At 34.1% G+C, this 23893-nt stretch overlaps 3 protein-coding genes across 3 annotated transcripts; 2 read left to right on the forward strand and 1 right to left on the reverse strand.

The window, feature by feature from the left end:
* Positions 1-782: 782 nt before the first annotated feature.
* Positions 783-3370, reverse strand: LOC145602859 (GDSL esterase/lipase At2g23540-like). The gene is made up of 5 exons (XM_081659011.1): positions 2983-3370; positions 2059-2189; positions 1574-1822; positions 1222-1477; positions 783-1081 (listed from the first exon to the last, which is right to left on the reverse strand). Exons 1-5 carry the CDS (start codon positions 3275-3277, stop codon positions 858-860), a joined length of 1155 nt encoding a protein of 384 aa, XP_081515137.1. The 5' UTR covers positions 3278-3370; the 3' UTR covers positions 783-857.
* A 1626-nt stretch (positions 3371-4996) lies between these two features.
* LOC145602938 (uncharacterized) lies at positions 4997-9701 on the forward strand. The gene is made up of 5 exons (XM_081659080.1): positions 4997-5454; positions 5794-6021; positions 7464-7547; positions 8671-8800; positions 8890-9701. The coding sequence occupies exons 1-5, from the start codon at positions 5051-5053 to the stop codon at positions 9460-9462; spliced, it is 1419 nt and encodes a 472-aa protein (XP_081515206.1). The 5' UTR covers positions 4997-5050; the 3' UTR covers positions 9463-9701.
* Positions 9702-11686: 1985 nt separating this feature from the next.
* LOC145602636 (uncharacterized) lies at positions 11687-17547 on the forward strand. The gene is made up of 11 exons (XM_081658808.1): positions 11687-12103; positions 12547-12725; positions 12808-13030; positions 13125-13266; positions 13361-13561; positions 14072-14203; positions 14614-14742; positions 15214-15629; positions 15721-15937; positions 16254-16444; positions 16729-17547. The coding sequence occupies exons 1-11, from the start codon at positions 11712-11714 to the stop codon at positions 16904-16906; spliced, it is 2400 nt and encodes a 799-aa protein (XP_081514934.1). The 5' UTR covers positions 11687-11711; the 3' UTR covers positions 16907-17547.
* Positions 17548-23893: the final 6346 nt, after the last annotated feature.

Raw genomic sequence — 23893 nt, forward strand, 5'->3', positions numbered from 1 at the left:
CATGTGTAACACGCCTGCTTACAAAACGATAATCACACAATAAATTTTCAAAATTCATTCACTCAAATGTTTGATTAGTACTCACGGAATGAAAAAAAATACACAACGTAACATGATTAACATTATTAATCCTAGCTCGATCTTTGCATATTCTCACAATAATTAAGTCTGATAATCAACAATATACTAATGGTCAATGCATTGACAAACATAAAAGGTAGATTGATGCCATTAACAAAGAGTTGAGGAAATACTATATATAACTCTGACTTTGATAAAAAAAGACCAAGATTAGTTAGAGAGAAACTAAAACAAAACGTAAAGCCTAATTGAGGCATGCAGTATTCATGATTCCGATCTCATGTCCAGTATGAATTTCGCCGATCCAAACCAACCAGGCCCATTGCAATGTTAAGCAAATTGTTAAACAAGTATATAAATTAGTACACATAATTTGTTTTGGAAATGATTGATTAATAGTGACATTTGATATTGTTGCCTAGTTGGTAGTGTTGGTATAACGTAATGATAATTTGATAAAAACACTAATTGTTAATTGGCAGGCAACGATTTGGTAATTAAATTTTGAATTTCAGTTGGATGGTATACTTGTATTACTTGAAGGAAAATGAGGCAATTATTTTCAAACAATATGTTTTGAATGTCTGAATAATGTCTTATATATATGGAAATAATATTAATAATTAAAAAAAAAATTACATTACATTTGAGGTATACTAATTTCTCAAGGTAAAGTTACAAAAACAGTTGTATATGACATGAATAAGGGAAACGAAACTCAACTAGAGGCAATACATACACAAAAGTACATGTATAAAACATAGGAGTGTCCACAATCAATGGTTCCTAAGTTGCCGAAGGTTCATGGGAGAGATGTAATTGGTGCCTCCATCAAGTAGTTGTTTAGCTAACAATACATTAGCCGCCTCGCTTGGGTGGTAAGGATCCCAAAACACATGCTTATCGCGGTCAGTACACAAACTTGAGGTCGGTCCACATGGAATTATCCCCGCGAATTGCCCTCCATTTCCACAACATGCTCTGCTTGCTGTGCTAAACCCTATACGTACAATAATCAAGAAAAGAGTACATAGTTATTAACTAGACTTGTTACGAAAAATACTAAGACCTTGTTCTCTTTATCAAATTTTAATTAGACCAAGTTTGTTATAACGGACTACTAATAAGTGTGACACATACCATATTTCTTGTAATTAGTGATAAGTTCCAAGACAAGATCATAGACATTCGCGTAAACAAAGGTGGATCCAGGAAGAGTTTCTCCCAACTGAACAAGAAGATCCTTTAATTTGGCATTGTATTGGCGTGCTAGCTTATCCGCCAAATCCACACATTCGTTTTCGTTCAACTGATTAATTGTCTTCTGGTAAGGAATACACCCAATCGGTCCAACATTCGCCACCACAAATTTCCTAGCATCCAACCGATATAACCTCTGCCATATAGTAATCAAATGCATCATCAGCTTGTTTAATTAAGATTCCGCGATAATTACAAGAGATTAACTATGTATTAAAGAAGTACAACTCACTGTAAGCTGGTCTCTTAGATGATTAATCATGTCATCAGTAAATGAGTCAGCAGTTTGAGAAATTCTGGCTCCAATAGAAATAACTGGAAGTAAGTAATTATTAAGGAAATCATTAGATCCAACTGTAACTGAGAATATTGATTTTTTCTGTATGTAATCTCTTGCACTGGATGCTCCCAACAATTGGTCAATTTGTTTTCTTGTAATGTTGAAGTAGTCAACTTGAACATCCATTCCAAGCCTATTTACCTGCAATTCCAAGATAACCAAATGTTTCATTAAAATCTTACGTAAAAAGTAGCACATTTCGTGTCAAAAACTTAAAATAGGTGATAACTCGGACTTTAGATTAGATTGAAGCACTATATTGGCAAGCGTTAAATGCCAACCACTATAAAATCGTCCACACGTTAATTGTATTCCGTATTAGATTATTTTTTAAAAATTCGGATTTTAGATTAGATAAAAGGATTCGGTGAGCTTACAAAAATTCTTCCAGTAGCATTCAAAATTCCACCACCACCTGAGGCATAGTTAACTCCAGATAGTATGGCTTTTCCGGTAGCATTTGGGGCCAAAAAGGGAGTAGCATAAGTTGGGATGCCCATCATTTCTCCTGTTAGGCCCAAAAAGAAATTTCACATAAACTATATTGGGCCTAAAACTCAGACCAAGCCCAGTAAATACAAGCGGGGCTTGAAAATGTACAAAATTGATTAAAAATGAGAGGCAAATTTGTCAAAAAAAATCTTTTAAAAGCATCCTTTTGCGAAAAAAAACCTTTTAAAAGCTTTTTGGTTTAAAAAAACCACCAAATTTATTTTTTTTTTTGCGAGAGGAAACCTATTTCCTTAATTATCCTCTTATTAACTTAATAAAACTCTAATTTTCTCCCATTTCTTCTAATTAACCACTAACCCACCCCAAATCAATTGCAAATAAGATGCACAAATAAAAAAAAAACCCCCCAAATCAATTTTCTAGGGTTTTCAAAATCAAGAGATGGTTGTTGTGATTAGGGGAAAAGGGAGGGTCGTCTGGCGGTAGAGGAGGTCGCCGAAGTTGGGGGGATCCGGGCAGCGGGTCCGGTGGGGAGGGGTTGACTCCATGGGAGGAGGAAGGAGTAAGGGGATGGAGGAAGGAAGAAGGAAGGAGGGGGTGGTGTTTTTTTTGTATATATTAATTAAATCTAATTATTTAGTAATTTAGTGGGTTAGAGGTTAATTAGAAGAATTTAGAAATTAATTAAGTTAATTAGAGGGTGATTAGGGGAATAGGTTTCCTCTCGCAAAAAAAATCAATGTGGTGGTTTTTTTTAACCAAAAAGCTTTTAAAAGGTTTTTTTTCGCAAAATAGTGCTTTTAAAAGGTTTTTTTTGATAAATTTGCCAAAATGAGAAGAAAATTTACCTACTATATCTCCAATAGTTCTACCATTAGTAAAACGTCCGGTTGGAGTACCACCAGAAGCCTTAAAATCAATACCATTTGGAGGCGAATTAGCTTTAGACAATGTGCTTAAGTAGTTATTATTCCCTGCATCAACCAAAGAGTCTCCAAATATAAAGGAAGCTCCTAGCGCTTTGTCATTATCATCCGCGTTACCAATTGGAATTAAGCATAACAAACTCGTTACCATCATCAAAGTCGTAATGAAATTCATTCTTCGACGATTAACACCAAAATAAGAATACGAAAATGCCATTTCGAGCTTGCTTAAACTTAAACAAAAGCTCTCGGCTATCTCGTTTAGAGAGCAAGCTGAGAGAGAAATGATAATTAGTTTGATGTATGTGTATTTATGTGAGGGTATTAAGAAAACTTGTAACGTTGAGCAAATTGATAAATTTGGTTTGACCCAAGTTTATAATAGTAAAATGGATGGTTTGAGAAGAATATGGAATGGTGTATATGATATTCATATATATGAATAAATTCAAGGAGGTAGTTTAGCAACAATTGGTGTATCAATGGACTAATTTGAACATGCGTATAATAGTAACTAACCTAAATATAAGTTTTACTCTTGGAAAAAGTGAGAGCGTTGCATGTAAGTAGAGAAATGGTTTTATTGGTGAAGCTTAGGTGTTGTTAGGTTGACGGTTTATAATTGCTTGTTCTAATTTGGTCTTACGCATGGAGGACTTTATTGTTAGAATGGAAAGTGATTTAAGTTAATTAATTACAATACTTTTAGTTGAGATGGGGAACGAAACTTTAGAAGGTGCCCAAGATGTGGTGCTACAATTGTACGTGTTTTAGGAGATGGAAGAGTTCTTGTTCATTGGGAATCAATTAACTTTGTATTTTTGTAATTCCAATTGAATGTTGATAACACAAATTGTTGAGTCATTTTGTTGTGTGTTTTTAAATTAATATAAGTATTGTGTGTTATAAGTTTGATGCATGTGTATATAAGTAAAGGTACGAAGAAAACACTGTACAAATACAATAATAACAATCCGAGACATCGTACGGATCACACACTAGTTTTAGTATTATATAATAATAAAAATCTTCCAACTAAGTCCATTACAATAAGCATTCGTATCTTTACCATCAAAGAGAAATGGAAACAAAATCACTAAAACAAATTTGCACAGATACAAACTAAAATTTAGTTAAACCCAACATTAACGGATACAAACTAAAATATAATTAGTTAAACCCAACATTAGTAAAATCAATAGTTGTATGATTGTATCATACGTCTCTAAGGGCCTGTTCACATTTACTGAACTAAGTTGAACTAAACTGAACTGAACTGATTGGAGCTGAAATGAATATTTTATGAGAGAGGGAAATTAGGAGCTGAACTGAACTGAACTGAACTGATTAGAGCTGAACTGAACTGAACTGAACTGATTGGTGCTGAACTGAACTGATTGGAGCTGAACTGAAATTAAGTAAATATGAACAGACCCTAAATCATTGCCAATTTAAGAAATGCATCAATGCCAATTAACCTTATGCATATATCATTATCTAATAATTTAGCTTTCTTGGTATGAATTTTCCCTCGTAAAATCTTTTTTGATGCATATAATGTACTGAATCACTATTTTATCTTATTACAAAATCAAATTGCAAATTAGAAATAAAACAATTTCTTACCCCATATTTATTACTCCGTATAATAAATTTAATAACCTTCCATGTATGTTAGGAATATCAAATATACCAATCAACAATAATTCACTCATAATCGTAATCATTCTCTTACCCTACATGGCTACATCATTGTCCATATTAGGATACAAATTGTTTACAAAATACAATCACATTTCCATCACAATTGGGCCATATATGTATCCATTATCCATTTAAGCCCATTTTATTATAGTACAAAATTACCTTCAATGAAATACGAGTACATAAAATAATCACTGTTCAAAAAATATTCAACCTCATTCTTGAGTTCTAAAAACCCCTCTCTTTCCCCCCTTCGACCGTTGGGGTTTATCTCCTGTTACCAACAATGGCGATTACACGGAGGTCCGCCGTTGCCAAACACCAACTTCAGGCAACTCCTTCACCTCTTCCGCCAGTTCCTCCGCTGCATCCTGTTGCTGAAATCACTCCCAAATCAAACAACATCAACAACGAACAACCCCAGCAACAGCAGCAACACGAACAACCCCAGAAAGAACAGCGACCTGCTGTTGTCGCTGTTGCTGATTCAGTTTCGAATTATGAGCAAACGAGGGAGCAACGGATTAAAGAGAACCGAGAACGTTTACAGAAACTTGGCATTGTCGATCTCTCTCTTCAACTTAAGTCCATTGTTGCTACTAAACGAACACCGAGAAGAACTCAGTTTGACCGAAATACCCCTCTCAAGTCTCCGTCTTCGGTCCCCTCTGAACGCCGCCGTTCTTCCAGGTCTATTGCCTTCTTCATTCTATTTGATTTTGCCTTGATTTCACAATTAATTTTCTGGGATTTCTTATATTGGTATTTTTTTTTTTAACTGGGTTTTTGAGATTTGATCAGATGCTGTTAATAATTTAAAGTAGGTTTTTTTAATAGATATTGTATTGTGAATTTTTTTGTGGGTTGTCACAAATTTTAAGAAGTTGTTCAGGGTTTGCTACTAAATTTGTTAATTGTGATGTTCAAATGTGTTGCATGAATTATTTAATCGGTTATGCTAGCAATTTATGTTTTTATATTATTAGTTTAGTGGGATTGTGAATCTAATGTCGTTTTGATGGGGTTTAGGCTGCAAAATGCGCCACCAGTAACCTACACTGAGCCAAAGGAGGAGAAACCAAAAAGAGGGAGGGACATTGTGTTGGAAGAGGGGGCAAAGCCTGAGATTTATACTGAAGAGCATGAGAAACTGTTGGGGAGTACGGAGATGCCCTGGACATTTTTCGTCGATGGGTATAGAGCGGATGGAACTCGGATTTATGACCCGGTCAGTGGGAAGACTTGCCATCAGTGCCGGTGAGGGTTTTGTTGTCATTTGCTATCCCATTATGCATTTTGTGTGCGTGTATGTGTATGTTTATGCGTGTGGAGGTGTGTGTATCGAGAACTTGTTGATAGATATGGGTGGAAGTTTATTTTACATCCGACAAACGGAAGTGCCTTAATGTTTAACTTTAACCTTTTGGTTAAGCATTGTTGTTTATAGTTTTTATAGAAGTTAAAAGGTCCTTTGAGCCGGAATAACCGGTTGCACGAATTCATTTGGAAATTTTATATTATCCTGTGATGTGAAGCAATTTAATTAACTCTTTTATATTGTCAAAGCTAAACGATGGATTTTGTAGTGCCTATCTGATTTGGTAATTTCTGTTGCAGGATATTATACTTTGTTTTGGCTGGCCATTTGCTTGCCTAATGGGATCAACTTCTTATTTTGAGCTACCAAGTTTCTTTGTCTTGAATGTGGGATTTTTTGTTGTCATTGTTGAAAGTAGAACTTAGGACTTTAGGAGAGATCAAAGTCTTAGGCATTTGTATTGGCATTCACTGTAATCAATATGCATTTGGAAATCTCTTCTTCTATGTGCGTAATAGCAAGCTGTCAAGCCTTTTGTCAGAATTTGAGGGTGACATTAGAGTACAAGTCTTAATACTAAGGGTTTAAGAGATAATTTTGTCATTGCAGTGAGAAATCCTTTCCTTGTATGTTTGGATCCGAAGTGACATCTTGTATGTATTCCTCTTCATGGTTTCTGCCTTGTTCTGATATTTGTACATAAAAGCATGGATCTACACTTCTAACTTTCTAAGAATGGCCTAACTTACCTATTTAACTTCCTTAAAAAGTTCATTTTTGCTAAATATCTGACTAGTCAACAGGTATTGAGAACTAGTGATACTTAGGGTATCTCTATATGGTGGATTGTAGACCAAGATACCGCCAGAATCATTTGAGTAGTTTCCATAAAACTTCCATCTGAGCTGACAGATTATGCTGGTATTAAATCTAGTTTTTATTTATTTTATTTTTAGTTAAATGTGTGTGTGTGTGTGTGTGTGTTTTTTCCTTCCCTAATCATCGAATAAGAAAGTTATTCATAGGAAGTAGCCTTCATGTGGAGCTGGAGGTATAGTTATCGTGTAATATGGAGCTTAGATTAGCTACTTCTAAATTAATCTATCATACTTTATGACATCACTCTTTTGACATCACTCTTTTGCAGATGGAATCTCTCCCATATCAGGACAAAGCAAAGAAACTTTACAACTTAATTTTTAGAATTAACATAAATTTTTTGTGTAGTGGAGCAAATGTTATACTTTTCCCAAGTTCTGAGTATGTTATGATTCACAGTCTCTTATATTATATCTGATGCAGTGGCTTGTATGTTTTCATGGACCTTGTGTCTTTTGAATTTCGACTCTTAGATATCTACTAAAATGCATCTGTTTCACAGGCAGAAGACTCTTGGACAGCGCACTCGCTGCAGCCAATGCAATCTTGTCCAAGGACAGTTTTGTGGGGATTGTCTTATGATGAGGTATGCATGATATTCTTTTTCCTCGTCCATATTATTCAGATAAACTGGAGTTTACTGAAAGAAAGTGAAAAAATCATCTACTGTATGAATCAAGGTAGTTCTTTAGGGGAAGCCAATAGAAAAAAAAAAAAGTGTGTTATGAATCATGCTCACATCATTACTCAGCATGTCTCCCCCCCCCCCCAGACATCTTAGTCCCCTCTCGAGTTAGAAAATTCTAAAGGCGCTAGACTCATACGTCAAGGATAATTCACTCAAGTGGCTGAGAACCTTTTAAACAAACAACTATGAAAAGGCTTTAACTTTGTTGTTGGACCTAAGATTCCAAATTTGCGGCCATAGGAAAAGCTGATATGTGTGGAAATTTATGATACATGATCTAGCAAAGTTATAGTACATAGACTACATTCTACATCTTACCACACCCTCTTATTTTGGAAATCAAAGAAAGCTGAGGACTCCAGCTCAATCTACAAATTTGTTGAAGTGCACGAAAAATCCAAGCTAAATCTCTTTTTGAGTAATTACTCAGGGTTTTCTGCTTCTGGTAGTAATCTTTCTTTTGATCAGTGTTACCATATTCTCTGTCTAATTTGGTATGGGAATATAATTCCGTACCTAAATTGTTAAATTACTTAAATAAGGCCAAATATGCACAACTTACAGATATTAATTTGCCTTTTTTTGGATTGCACTCACTGCAGTTCGCAAGGGGGTTTGGTAACACTGGTTTGATCCTTTGAAGTCATGGAGTAAATTTCAACATATCTTTATATATTTTTATGCTCCTTATCTCTGTACTTTGGTCAACAACTTCATACTTTCAACTTAATAAAACGAAGTGAGTCTTTGGGCACATAAGGTTCACACTTGTCCCCTCAATTGTTGCAATTGTATGTCTTCTCTAATCACTTGAAACCAGGTGAGAAAATAAGTGTAAACTACTGCACCTTGCACCAGCAATGTACTTGTATGTTATACTTTGTATAATTCTATTAGTTAATTGAACTGAGATGGGGTTTGTCCGACTATGACCACTGCAGATCTGATTATTTGTATAACAATCTTTATTCTTCACCATCAATTCTGATACTATAGTTTCTGTAATGGTTGTCAATGACAGATATGGGGAGCATGTTGTAGAAGCCAATCAAAACCCAGATTGGATTTGCCCTCCTTGTCGTGGGATTTGCAACTGCAGTTTGTGTCGCCAAGCTAGAGGATGGTGTCCAACTGGGGCTCTGTACAAAAGGGTAGATTTTCTTGGTCATGTAACTAAGTAGTTTTTGCAGAGTTTTGGATCTTGTATATTGTATTAGTTTATTTTCCTTTCCTTCTCCAGATCAGCAACTTGGGATACAAATCAGTGGCACATTATCTTATTACAACAAAACGTGCTCCTCCAGATGCAGAGAATAGCTCTGATGCTCCACAACCTGTGAAAAGGTCTCTTCCTTTTGAGGGTATGGAGCTACCCAATGATACTGGTTCTGATGACAAAGCAGTTGTTGAGAGTACTGAACTCAACCCACAATCTGAAAATAAGGCTGCGACTCTTGGTGAATCAGATCCAAAGTCAAAGGGTGTTGGGAGACCAAGGAAAAAATCTAAGAAAGAAAATACCGATGCTGGCAAGGAATTAGTGACAGTAAGTGAAGACTCAGTAAATACGCCTGTTCCTAACATGAACGGTCCAAAATCTTCAACTCCCTCTGTTGATGAGTTGAATTCAAAACTCTCTGTCAGGAGATCAGGGAGGAGGTCCATTCAAGAAAATGTTGGCGTTGGTGAAATGTCTGTGGAAACAAATGAAATTCCAGGGGAAGAACCTGTTTCTGCTATGAAAAATCCAAACAATTCCGAAACCAAGGTTGATAGCATTGCTCGAAGGCTAAGGTCGAGGAACAAAACTTGAATTGCTGCAGTACTGCAGTTTGCTCATTGGTTTAGGTACCTAATTGTAGGGTATAATCTATCTTTTGGGAATCATGAAACATATCTACTGTATTGTGATAGCAAGCTCATTGGTTTAGGTACCATTTTGTGGGTAGTATGGTGTATCTTTTGGGATAGCAAGTTCATTGGTTTGGGTACCTGATTGTATAATCTATCTTTTGGGAACATATCAAACTTATTAAGCAGAAGGGTTTTGCTCTTTTTGGAAGGATCAATTATGATTCATCCTTGTAATTGTACTAAATTATGCAGGTTGTAGATCTAATAGAAGGGTAACTAATTGTTATTGTTCTTGGAAAAGTATTTTGCATATGCCTCTATCGCCATATTGAGAATTGGCTATAAGTATCTTAGAGCCCAGCATTTCTGTAGATGGTGCATGCATACTATGCTCTTATACAAGGGTGCCTCATCCACAAGGTGTTACCTAGGGGTGTTCAAATCCGGGTACCCGGGATTTCGGGTACCCGAAAATGCGGGTACCCGGTTTCTCGGGTAGTTAAAAAGTCGGCCCATGTCCCGACCCGAATAACTCGGGTACCCGGTTGTCGGGTACCCGTTTTCTCGGGTCGGGTCTTAGGGTACCCGAATTTAAAACCTGAAAAAAAATAAATCAAAAAACTTCACTGAGTTATTTTTTTTATATTAACCTATTTCCCATACATCGATTGAAGCTATACCAAGTCCAAATACATAAGAGTAATTTTCCACAACATAAACAATTTAAATACAGAAGCAATTATAATTTCCATTAGTATAAAATACTTGAGCAATAGAAGTTTAGAACAAAAGATGCTTGAAAGCATTTGACAAGTATAATATAAATGGTATACAAAAGAAAGATGATGACTTAGAGTTTGCAAATCAGCTTAGCAGCAACCTTGGGAGCTCCGTCTACGAGTAATAATGATTGTAAATCGATGGATATGGCCTGCTTGGATGAGTCTTTTTGCTTATCAAGAAGGTTACTCCATTTATTTTGTTTCAAATTTTGTCTCATAGTCATAGAATAAGCATGAGACAAGGAGGAAAGAGAAAATTATTAGGATGAAGATGGATTTAAGATATTTCAAAACAAGAAAAAAGAAAATAAAAAGTGTCTGAAGTGAGAGTGGCTGCGGCAAGCATGAAGGAGTATTTAAATGAAGAGCTAAAATTGAAACCCTAACATTTAGGGCCTAAACTATGGAATAGTTGTACAGAAGCCCATAATATTTCAGAATTTTTTTAAAGTTTCAGGTACTAGCGGGTAGTCGGGTACCCGTTTGAGTTAACAAGCGGCCCATGTCTCGACCCGTGACCCGAGAATTTTAGCGGGTCGGGTACCCGGCCCAGAAAATTGGATAAAAAAACTCTAATTACCCGTCGGGTATTTTGCGGGTCGTCGGGTCATCGGGACGGGACAAGCGGGTCGGGTTTTTTTGAACACCCCTAGTGTTACCTGTGAGTCAAGTTTCTGTTTTATGCTATGTACACAAAAAATATTTTTGGACATTAGACATTGAGACCTAGTATAAAGACAGCTATTTTGAGTTTTCGACTCAGAGTGATACCCGTAGTTGAACTATTGGTTGAATTTAGAAGTGGCAATTCGGGTCAGCGGGTCGGGTTTGGGTCAGATTTCGGGTTGTGCTTAGAAACTATCAAAAATAGTTTAAACTTAATATTATAACAAATTAACAATAGATAAAATTTTGGTCAAATAGGGTCGAATTCGGGTTGTTCGGGTTTCTCTAAGTAACTTCGGGTCGAGTCAGAGATTGCCAGCCCTAGTTGAACTCCCTATAGTTTCACTACTCTGATTTTGCTAGCAAATTACTCTGTTTATAGCCATATAATATGAGCACCTTTGATTATTCCCTTGTTTATATATCAATATATGGAGTACTCCAAAGCTAAGGTTCCGTTGTATTTACTTTTAGAAGAGAAACAAAGTAGTCAAGTGATGAGAATCGATACCAAGATCTTTAGAATTAGAGATTGTGGATTCTATTCTTGGAGAACATTTCTCCTTTTTTTTTTTTATTTAATATTAAATGATAAGTGGAGGTGACATGGCGTAGTAAAGAGGGTTTACATAACACGTGATGTTCTTAGGAACGCGTAAATATCTTTTACCCCAAATTGCATAAACCCTTCCAAAACCCTTCATTTAACCATGAACCTCAAAACAAAATCAAACTCCCAATTTCAGCATTTTCACTCTCAATGAAACAATTTCTTCAAACATCTCTTCTCACCCATCATCTTCAACCTTCGAAACAAACCTCTCTGTACTCATTTCTCCGACATGCTCACCGGAAATCCCAGAAAAAACAGCCCCCAAAACCACCGCCTCCACCAACACCACCTAAACCGCCGAAAAAGGCGGAGAAGATGACGGCGCCACATGGCGAAACATGGGAGGATAACTACAGTTGGATGTCGAAGCTTGACGACAAGGTGGCTATGCGACACATGGATGTTTACATGGAACAAGAAGAGAAGTACACTGAAGCTGTCTTGTCTGAAACACAACAACTTCAGAACAAACTTCAGTCTGAGATTGCTTCTCGTTTGCCTTATGATCTTTCCTCTCCCCCATTTCGTTGGGGTCCCTGGTCTCTTTCTCTCTCCTTCCTTATTAATTTTTGGGAATTATTGTTAAATTTTAATGATGGGTTGGTTTTTATTTGATGAAATTATAATGGGTTTTGATGGAATTTATGTTTCTGTTGTTAAATTTGATGTCTTTTTGAATTCAATTGATCATATTGTTTGGTTTAATTGGGAGTATAAGATTGTAGGAATATAAATTGTGTTATAGAATATAGAAACACTTTTCTTGGCCATTGTGAAGGTGACTTACAGAAGAACTTCAATACTTAAATCCATCTTATGATTGATTTATATGATTGTCAGTAATTAATTTTATGAAAAGAAGTCACTGAGTTCTGTTGATTGGCATTGTACATAGTATTTATTGGAATTGGGGGGAGAAATGTGTTGCAGGAATCTGAACCTGACTAATTATTTGTTTCAACTTAATTAAGGGCACATACAGGCTGTATTACAGAAGGGTTGAAGAAGGAAAGCAATTTCCAGTGTTATGTCGTCGATTGGCAAGTTTGAATGAAGAGTTTATTTCCAATAAGTCTCCATTTTCCGGGTTTGATTTCATTTCTGGTAAAAGGATTGAACAGAAGTTGATTGATTACAATCAGGAAGCTGAAAGATTTGGAGGTTTCTATATTTTGATTTTATGTTTTATACTTTATCTAATTACTTGGCATTTTGTTTTTGACATGTAGCTTTCTCATTGTAGGTTATGCTTTTGAGGAACTGTGTGAGGTGTCACCTGATCACCGCCATATTGCCTATACTATGTATGACAAAGACAATGATTTTTTCAAGTTATCTGTGAGGGACTTGATTACTGGTGCTTTGTGTGATAAGCCACAGGCTGATTGGGTTTCGAACGTGGCATGGACCAAGAATGGGCAGTCACTGTTTTACATTGTCACCGATCACTATAAACGCCCTTGCAAGTTCGTACTTCTTGCTTACATCTGAAGTGTATTTGTGCTGCTGTACTTGTATGGCTTAACATAGTCCATAATCTTTTTGTTTCTTTGCTGTTAGGTTGTATTGTAGCATTCTTGGATCAAATGATGATGATGTCTTGCTTCTTGAAGAACCAAAGGAGAATGTCTATGTTAGCATTCGACACACTAAAGATTTTCAGTTTGTGACTGTATATATATTCTCAACTACGGCTTCAAAGGTAACACTTTCAGACTTTCAGCTCATGTAGCCATCTTCCAGGATTATTTTTATTATCGATTTGGTCTGAAGCAATATTACCCATTGGCCTCCAGGTGTTTTTGATAGATTCTGCCAGCCCTTTGTCAGGGATGACATTAGTTTGGGAAGGTGAGCCATTTGTCCATTGTGTTGTTGAGCATCATCGAGAATACCTATATTTGTTCACAGATGCCGCAAGGGAAGGACAGCCAGTTGATAATCATTATCTTCTCCGCTCACCTGTTGATGTTGCTCCTGATAATAGAGTGTGGGAGGTATGTGAGGTTTCTGATTGATGCTAACTTTATGTTTTCTGCCTCCACACTTCCACAGGCATCATGTGTCTCTTTGTTAATTCCATCTCTTTGTCCTCCAGTTTTTAAACCAAAAAAAAAAATTCTCCAGTTTAATTTGACAGCATTGAGTTAAATTTTCTCAAATATCAAGGGCTATTATCTCACACTCCATCTTTTAACTTTTACTATACCTTATTGTGGCCTCTTTTGTGTGGTTAGATTTTTTTTTTTTTTGAAACATTGTGTGGTTAGATTTTAGTCATTCAGCTACATGTGCCTCTTTTTAGGTACTTATTCTAAGGCTCTAATTCTAAATTCAATCAAATAGAAGTCTCTTGCATTGGCTGGAAGATAATGCGGCGTTTGGTCTTAATGGATATCATGTTTTATTGTTACTAATAATGATATATGTTAAGAATAATGTTGATATTCTGTTCTCAAAAGTAAAAACTTATGATTGACAGCCTTGTTATTGACCATTTAATGCAGAGTGTATTTGTTGATGACCCTAATATGGTCATCATGGATGTTGATTTCAATGACACACACTTGGTACTTATTTTGAGGGAAGGTCAGACTTTAAGGCTATGTACGGTTCCTCTACCTTTGCCTACTCATAAGGTAAGCTTGAGTTCAGCAATTCATTCATATAGTGTCTTTTTGTCGATGAATTATTTTTACCTAAGAAACAGGTAGAAAATTAAAATTGTATTTTAGCTTTTAAGAGGGGTTAACTGTTATCTGTGCCATGATAGAAGGCATATAACAACCTTGTCCAGTACTTAAATAAAGGGAAGTGGAGCTTCAATTCCTCCACATCTTGTATCTTTTTTATAACAAACTATAGCGTTTTTCTATCTTCACTTGAGGTAATTTTGGTGTACGCTTATGGTGGCTTTTAAACTTTCCAGTTCTCTCACAATTCATATTGACATTTCATTGCTGCTTTGTTTAGCAATTACTCAGGTATCTTTGGCTATTTTTCAATGTTTTTTTATTTCTTTATATTTTGCTCCTCTTTAATCTTTTAGGCAGCAGTTCGTTTGGTGGAGCATAGTCCACGTTTCCTTCCTTTGCCGAAGCATATTTGTGAAATTTTACCCGGATCAAATTATGATTTCAATTCAGCCACAGTTCGCTTTACAGTTTCATCTCCACTGGTATGTAATTGTCTAATCCATGCATGGTATGATGGGACTTTTTTTTCTTCTTAAATTCTGGGACTTGCCTGTCTTGCATGCCATGCAATTAGTTTCCATGTAGGCTGATAGGCATACCAGTATAGCACTTGTGTCCATTTCCAGTCTAATACAATATATTTTGACTTTTGGATTATAGTGAACTGAATTATAAGTCTTAGCTTCCCCTTTGTTTGTTATTATTTTTTTTCTTTTATTTTTTTTTCATAATATCTCTGCCCATGTTGATATTGCATAGGCGTAGAGCACTTTTTTTTAGGAATCTTAGGATCTTTTCAACTGTATTACAATTTTGTGTCCTCTCTTCTCCCTGTGCTTGCTATTTGCTTATTCTCAGTTGTAAAGTTTTAATACTTCTTTACCTTTGTGCGAAGTACTTACTTGCAAGCTAGCTATTTCTAATAACCTTTGGCAACCTCTTCTATCACGCAGATGCCTGATGCGGTGGTTGATTATGATCTTATGAGTGACAAATGGAACATTATTCAGCAACAAAATCTGCTTCATGAGAGGACAAGAATTCTATATGGAAAATCCTCTACTTCACTAAATGATAGATCACCAAGTTCTCTTCGTTTTGATCCTGAGGAAAATAAGCATAAGGATGAGGAAAATCTTTGGAATGACCTTTCTGAGTTTTATGCTTGTGAACAACATAATGTTTGCTCACATGACGGGGTCATGGTACCATTGACTGTCGTTTATTCACCCAGAAACAAGAAAGGAAATCAGAACCCTGCATTACTTCATGGGCATGGAGCTTATGGTGAACTGTTAGACAAACGCTGGCGCAGTGAACTAAAAAGTCTTCTTGATCGTGGCTGGCTTATTGCATATGCAAATGTCAGGTATTTTGAGACTTGTTAAACAGCTTAAATTCTTCCTTTATTTTTTATTTTACTGACTGCTTACTGTAATCGTAAATTTTGCTCTTTTAAGAGGTGGAGGTGGCAGAGGTAAGAAGTGGCACCATGATGGGAGACGCACTATGAAATTAAATTCCATTCAGGACTTTCTTTGTTGTGGCAAATTCCTGGTTGAGGAAAAATTTGTGGATGAAAACAAGCTTGCTGCCTGGGGTTATAGTGCTGGAGGGCTATTAGTTGCTTCAGCTATTAACGCTTGTCCAGAGTTATTCCGTGCTGCTGTGTTGAAGGTCATTTTTGTTCTTTTATTTCGAATTCTTCCCCCTCTCGTCTCTTTTATCCTGCTGTGTTGGTTTATTTAGGGGGTGGGAAAATGAAGAATGTATGCATTCCAGCATTTGTGCTTGTAGAGGTCAAATAGGTGAATGTGACTACTGACTAGAATAACGTAAGCTGGCATCTTACTATCCTCCTGCTAGGACCTTGATCAGTTTCATTTCTTATTTATCGTAATAGTTTATGCTTTGTGGAGCAAACTGCAGTATGGAAGGGGTCACCTTTGCCAAACACCATGTTGCTTACTGTTTATTATCTAATTCTCTTCAGGTTCCGTTCTTGGATCCAACAACCACCCTTCTGCATCCTATATTACCTTTGACTCCTGTTGATTATGAGGAATTTGGGTATCCATTTGATATTGAAGACTTTCAAGTAATGCAGAAGTACTCTCCTTACAATAATATTAGAGATGACGCAGTTTATCCAGCTGTCTTGATTACCTCATGTTTCAGCACAAGGTAATTTCTTTCCCGCCATTATTTTTGTTCATTTTCTGTCTGTCTGTCTGTATAAAAATTGATTCAGTTCGGCAAGCACAACTACACGAGTTTTTGGACAATGCTTAGTGTTCTGATGTTTTGTTCCATAAATTTTAATTAATTTAAATGAAGGTATATCTAGCCTAGAGAACTAAGTGCTGTCCACTTATATACATTATGGGGTAGAATTATGTTTGTGAATCAGTCAATCAGATGCATAATATTATACAATAACCCCTTACATGTTATGCCTCCAAAATCAGATTTGGTGTATGGGAAGCCGCAAAATGGGCTTCACGTGTCCGAGAACGTACAATATATGACCCAGCTCGGCCTATTCTGCTTAACTTAACAACTGAGATAGTTGAAGAGAACAGGTACATGAGAAGCAAAGAGTTGGCCTTGGAGACTGCATTTCTTATGAAGATGATGGAGTCCTAGCTGTCCATCATGCTTCAGCAGATTATTATTATAATTGGTATAGAGGCAAGCCAAACAAAGACGGTTTTCCTTAACCTGGTCCTGTTTTCTGGAAGATTGGTCGATGTCTGAACTACTGAAGTGTCACAGGATTTCCTGCACTATTTAGCTCGCTTGGTTTTTTCACGTCTTGTTTCACTGTACATATTTAAGTCCCAGTCGATCCCTAAGATTGGATTAAAAAATCCAAATCGCAGGTGTTCTAGTTACAAAACCACTCTCTTATACAAGTATATAGCTACGGAAAATTCAAACTGCCCCGTGTATGCAAGACATCAGAACAATTACTCCGGAATTGGACTAAGATCAAAACAGTCTGATCCCTGGAAGTGTTTTATCACTGCTCGGCCAAAATTATGCATACAAAGGGAAGATCGCGCACTCGTGGTCCCATTCTTTGGTCAAGTATTTATTATTGATGACTTGTGTGATTGACGTATAAGAGAGCTTTTGTAGTTCCATGTTTTGTAATTGATTGGACCAACAAAGTTTTGTAGCAACATAAGAAGTCTTTTTGGAAAGATATCATCAATCATTACAATACTCTTATATTATGTATCATGTTCAATTTATGAAAAGATGATCTTGTTGGTGGATTCGCTTTTTTATACATTTTTTGCAACTTTTAAAAAGAAGTGGGTCTTGTTGTTCATAATTGAAGTCCTTAATAGCAGTGGGATCCTTATCATTTTGCCTATTTCAGGAAGAATAATACCCTCTAAAAGCTCTTATTTAAGAGTTCACATTGTGCAAAAGGGTTAAGTACCATAAATATAATCATACCCTACATTTTTATTACAATCTCCATGGCAAACATTACTATGTGGGTGTATGGCCCTCGAATATTAATTCACTTTCATGATGTAATAGTCTCTTCAAAGTCCAAGATTTTTTTGTCCTTTCATTCGCAGTGTTATATACGTATCAAACTATTATCATTTATTTTTAAAGTTGGGAATTGAAAAAAGATTACTAATCTCAATCAATGTACAGGTATAATTATTCAAACTTATATAACCTGAATTTAAATGTAACATTTTTTAAGATAAAGTGATTACATTGAACCTTTTATCAATCCGGCATTTGAAGCTTTGAAAAATGTATATGGAGTAAAAAAAAAATTACTTTTTCTTTGCAACAAATGACAATATAGTATTTATTATTATTATTTTTTTCTAAACTTAGACTATTTTGTCAATGGGAGATATTTTTTAAACTTAATCTTGTGGATGAAGGTTATATTTTGAAACATCCAAAAAATGAATACGAAGTATATATGAATCCATCAATCTACAACCCTTGAAGTAACAAGCAAACAATGATTGCAGACAAGATTGACTTTAACAATCCATTCACTTATTTGAAGTTTCCAGCTTCCCTTTTATTGTCAAATAAGTAAGAAAAAGGGAAATTCATCTTTAATTAGTGTTTCAAATTTTAAAAGTAAATATTTTAACATGCTAATGATGATTTTGCTTATCAATTATCAGAACTCATATGGCTAATATAGGACAATTAGAACTGTGCCTACTTTAAAACTACATTTACTTGTTTTATTATTGATATGCTTTTAGCTTTTGTTCATTTAAATTATAAAAACCAAATAATTTAACATAACTAGGACGATTTTCCAAATTGTTACTTGGACGATCATTTTGAGACCGTGTAGAAAATTAGCAAACAATAGAAAAACTAATGAAAATAGATACACACAAAATATATACACTGACCTCAATACAAGTTAAATACGTAGTATATTTCAGTTTAAAATAGAAGCATAATTAAAATGTTTCTAGATGTGGTGTGTTTGTAGTGCATATAAGAGGGTATCACGTGACACACACAGCGATAACTAACATATGATAATAAACAATCAATAATATACTATATCGATAATTAAAAAACCTATGGTCAAGCAACCAACATAAACTACCAATACACTATATCAACTACTTCGTATTAGTTTTATATGTTTCATTGAACAAATTATTTGTAATAAATATTTGGATATATTTACTACAATTTATGCATTACAACAAATGAAGCTGAGATATCGCTCAAGTCACGAAGCCAATCACAAGTTCTTAAACAAAAACATGTCAACGACATAAACTTCGCACTTAGCTTTGTTTTGTGAATATCGATTATTTGTGCATGATTCCAAATTTCCAATTTCCATGCAAGAGTTACACCTTACTGTACTAAGTAGATAATTATATATCATTGACATAATACAAATATTAATTATAAAATATTAGCACTAGCTTAGTAGTTAGTAATGCTAGAAAATCAAGCTTAATTGCATTTGTATATTACTTAGGTCGAGACAAATTCACCTGTCAGCACTATTTCTGGTCAACCACGATCAATTTAGCGGATCTCATAATATATAAAATTAAATAAATGTTTACTCAATGTATAGCTAATAATTAATTAATAATATATATCGTGCAAATTAATTCATGCATAAATAATTGGACACCCTAATTTATTGATAAAAATACAATATTAGTCTGTAAATTTTGTAGCGAGGAATTGCATAAGTTTTAGCTAGAATAGATAATATAGCAGACAAACATGGTAAAAATTCTATAGATATTTAAAAAAAATTTGCTAGCAATTTGGAAAGAGCAAAATGTTAAAACATTTTTTATATGGTTATGTGCTTCTTTTTTGGCCTCTACAATGGCGACATTATCCTTGTTCCCCATATAATGTTGGCTGTTGCACTCTACAAGTTTTAAAATTTACTCCACTGTTGGCACTGTATTATTATTACGTTACGGACAAATTGTATTAGGATACCCTTCTCACAAGAGGACAACCTAACGAGTCACCGTGAAAAATAGTACTCTGTACTGCTAAACTTACAAGTTGTTAGCGTTATTGATTAGCATGATAAAATGAATAAGTTAAATGAATCAATGATAGACCTGGCAGGCCGGCATGGTTCCAAACTCGAATCCTTATGACAATCGTTCATTGATTATATATAGGTCTGTCACATGCTACGTTTATAGGTCTGTCACATACTACGTATATATAAATTCCAAAAATAAAGTGATTGATTAGTATTGTTGAGATCATGGATTGACCTAAAATTATTCAGACATCTTGACTAGCTATCTACCAGGCCAAGAATTCAAAATCTTGCAATTAGAAGACTTTCTTGTAGTTAGGAATCAATTAGGGTTTAGGACCATCCTTAGTCCTTACAATGCATTGATGCACGTGATTTGGACATTGAAATGCTGCATGTAAGAAAAATTGATAGTCAACATATTTTTTAGGCTTAGTTGGCGATTTTGCAAAGGGTGAGACACTAAGATTGTGATTAATATTGTTATTAACCTATAAAATTCAGTAACTAATAATTAATTAATCAGGACAAACCAGCTAATATTGATTACTCCTATACATGGTCGTTTAATTTTTTGACTTTATTATAGTATGATAACTTTTTTTTAATAGACCAAACACATAAAATGGCATCATCGAAAGGAAGATTTTTAGTAGTAGGGTCTAATTTAACTGATTTATAATATGCTCATATTATAGTTGACCTTTGGTTTGTGTGTGTTTTTAGATCCTTTTCTTGTTGACATTGCTAATTTAACAATCAACTTGTGACTTTACTTTATTAAAAATTTAAAACAACAATTTGTGTTGCTCTTTTCCTTCTGTTGTTATCTATAAGGACTAAAACCATTAGTAGTTGTAATAACACTTAAGCAACCTAATTGACTTCATGCCCGATTGACGTATATTTTCAAAAAAACATTTATTTAGTTTCAATAATTAAAGAGTCGCAGTTCTGACTTTTTGTCTCTATATATATATTCTCTCCTTTTATTAAACATCCTTATTTGCTTTAACTAAAAAGAAATATTTTCTAATTAAATAAAAGCATTAAATAAAAAGAGATAAAATCTAGATTTTTTTTTTTTTTTTTTATATATATGTGTTATTATTGTACTTGCAACGACGAGTATGAACTATGAAGCTATCCATTCTACGTGGTACATGCATCTTATCATGAAAACACATATACACATTATGTACAATTATATTATTAATCTGTATTAATTCATATTTCATGATAAAACTAGAAGTAGTCAAAGTTCAAAAGTTAAAGATAATTTATTAATTTGAATTCTTGAAAGTGAGGGAATTTTATACTCGTATGAAATTAGGATTGTCTTTTTAGCAACTTCCTTTATTTTTGTACACTTGGAATAGGTGTTTCCTGCAATAATGCAACAATCTTTCCACCATCAGCAGTAATCAGGTTATTCTGGTAATTAGTAAACATAAACAGGTTGAAAAGTTTCCAGAAGTGTTTTATAGCTCCCCGACTTTAGTCCAGATGGTACTTTTAAAGTATTTTAAAATTTTAAATAAGCTTTTCAATTAATTATTGCTTTTAAATTTTAACTTATTTAATTAAAGAAAAAAAATACTTTATTGTCACACCCATTAGGATAAATTATGCCAGAGAAAAAGAGAATATAAGTGTTATGCAATGATTTATAACCAATTACATAACCTTGAATAATGAAATTTAATTTTCTAACTATTTCACTTCAGTTCAGTTCAATTCACAACTCTTAATTTCCTTCTCTCATAAACAATTCATTTTAGTTCTATTTAGTTCAGTTCAGCTCCATTTTAGTTCTATTTAGTTCAGTTCAGCTCCAATCAGTTGATCAGTTCAGTAAAACAAAAAATGCCCTAACTACTGGATACGTCCGTTTCATGCGCATGCTACATTCTGATGAGGTGTACGTTTACCTGATTTGGACAAAACATGTCACTTAAGTTGCATCCAGATCACCATGTGACAACGTGTCTTCTTTAAGTGCGTTAGGTGTAATTTTCTTTTTACACTTATAAATTTGATTAAAAACTTTCTTTCTTGAAGATATTACAAACTAAACGAACATTGGTATATTGGAATTAATTTTGTGCGAGTGAGTAAAAATATGGAAATTGCTAAATTTTTGGGAATTTTGATGATTATAAATCATAAATGTGAAGTTGGGTTAGTTGAAGATCTTGGTTGTAAAATAAGGAGGCGTTGGAAGAAGTGGAAAGTTTGCAATTACTGAGATAGGATACGTTATGATGTGGTTGTCTCTGCGTATATATTGCATTGCATGCTGTCAGTATCAACTTTATTACTAGTATTGGTTTATTACTTTATTTTATTTTGCATGAATATGATATTCATAATATAAATACTCCTTCCGTTTTTAAATACTTGTTTCATTTCTTCATGCGCGGAATTTCTCCATGCGCGGAGTTTTAGGAGAAATTGGAAAAAGTAATAAAGTATGGAGGTAGTGGAGTCGGTAGAAGAATAAAAAATTGTAAAAAAACCAAAAGTAATGAAGAGAATTGAAGGAGAGAGAATATGTAATTAATATTGTTGGGTCCATTTGGTGAGAGAAATTAATTAAATATTGTAAAATCTTTCTAAATAAGGAAATAGAGCAAGTATTTGAAAACGGCCAGAAAAGGAAAGTGGAGCAAGTATTTAAAAACGAAGGGAGTATTTTAATATTAAAATGTAAAATTATTTGGGTGTTTTTTTTACCAGTAATAATAAATTAATTAAAACTATGAAAACAAATTTGTGTCCCCTCCACTCCCCTGTTTTTCTCTGTTTTTCCTTTGCAAAAGTAATATTAGACGAGAATGATGATTGACAAGAATTTGCTTTAAGAATTAACTTTTGATTTCTCTTCTTTTCAGAACACTCATATATGAAATTATTTACTTGACTTTGCATGCTTTGTTTTCTAGTTTAATTAGATTTTCCTCTATATACAACTATTCCAATTTTAATTCCACTATTTTTTGTCATTTACTACATGATTCAGTTTGTGACAATTACGTGTAATTTTACTCTGTATGTAGTTAGGAAACTAATAGAAGGCGATAATCTAGTATTCTTTTATCTATTCTTGTTCCTTAATCAAAAGTTTAGCTTATTAAGATACAAATGACATACTTTGTATTTGGTAAGTTTACTTATGTAATAAGACAAATAGTAGTAATCTAACTTGTTTGATAAATAATTTTTCTTCAACTACAAGTCATATCAAGTAGATAAGTCCCTTAATAAAACTTGTTACATGTATAATGTTAGGATTTCTTTTTATGTATGTTATGGTTTATATTCTTTATATTCTTTATGTTCTTTGTTTTTACTTTCTTTAATAAAGACATTTTAATGTATGATGGGTTTAGAGTTTGGTTGGAGAAATTTCCTCCTGCTCTTGCTGAGTATGTAATGACAGATTTATGCCCACCTTCTACTTCGTATTTAATAAAGTTTCGAGCTTCTCGTCAAAAAAAAAAATAAAAAAAATAAAAAAAAAATAATAATAAAGACATTTTAAGAATTTAGTTGGATGCAAATTGGCATTTCAAGGAAATATTGATGTTGTATTAAATGGTAAGAAATTAACGTGTAAAAATCACACATCATAAAGTTTGAAGTAGATTTCCTATCATTGTTATCATTTGATTAAACATATCTAGTTAAATCAAACATATCTCACTTTGACAAAGTTGTTTATTTTTCACTAATTATTTGATTAATTACTACTTCTTCAACTTCTAATAGTTTCCCCATTTGAATGACACAAGTCAAAATATAGGAAGTATGTCTGGAGACTAAGGGAGTAATTAATATACATTACGCATTTATATATTGAAATTCATACTATGTATTATAAAATTACAACCTAACGATTGGACATTGCTCAAACCATACACTAATATTGAAAGTAACAATCCTCGATAACACTCACTTTATTTCAAAATCAATGTCTTGGTTTGACTTATCATGTATGTAGATGCAAGCTTTGATTAGTAATATTTTAAATTATCAATAATCATACATAAGACGATATTAACAAGTAATTACGAAATATTTTTATA

This window comes from Chenopodium album, chromosome 21 (assembly GCF_948465745.1).
Source record: "Chenopodium album chromosome 21, dcCheAlbu1.1, whole genome shotgun sequence".
Taxonomy (NCBI): Eukaryota; Viridiplantae; Streptophyta; class Magnoliopsida; order Caryophyllales; family Amaranthaceae; genus Chenopodium; species Chenopodium album.

Coding starts and splice junctions, on each gene's coding strand:
- LOC145602859 (XM_081659011.1), bottom strand. CDS start 3,277: ATGGCATTTTCGTATTCTTATTTTGGTGTTAATCGTCGAAGAATGAAT. Junction 1,478..1,573: donor ATCTAAGAGACCAGCTTACA/GTGAGTTGTACT, acceptor ACTATATGGCAG/AGGTTATATCGGTTGGATGC. Junction 1,082..1,221: donor CACTAATTACAAGAAATATG/GTATGTGTCACA, acceptor TTGTACGTATAG/GGTTTAGCACAGCAAGCAGA.
- LOC145602938 (XM_081659080.1), top strand. CDS start 5,051: ATGGCGATTACACGGAGGTCCGCCGTTGCCAAACACCAACTTCAGGCA. Junction 5,455..5,793: donor GAACGCCGCCGTTCTTCCAG/GTCTATTGCCTT, acceptor GATGGGGTTTAG/GCTGCAAAATGCGCCACCAG. Junction 8,801..8,889: donor CTGGGGCTCTGTACAAAAGG/GTAGATTTTCTT, acceptor TTCCTTCTCCAG/ATCAGCAACTTGGGATACAA.
- LOC145602636 (XM_081658808.1), top strand. CDS start 11,712: ATGAAACAATTTCTTCAAACATCTCTTCTCACCCATCATCTTCAACCT. Junction 12,726..12,807: donor GGAAGCTGAAAGATTTGGAG/GTTTCTATATTT, acceptor TTCTCATTGTAG/GTTATGCTTTTGAGGAACTG. Junction 16,445..16,728: donor ACCTCATGTTTCAGCACAAG/GTAATTTCTTTC, acceptor CTCCAAAATCAG/ATTTGGTGTATGGGAAGCCG.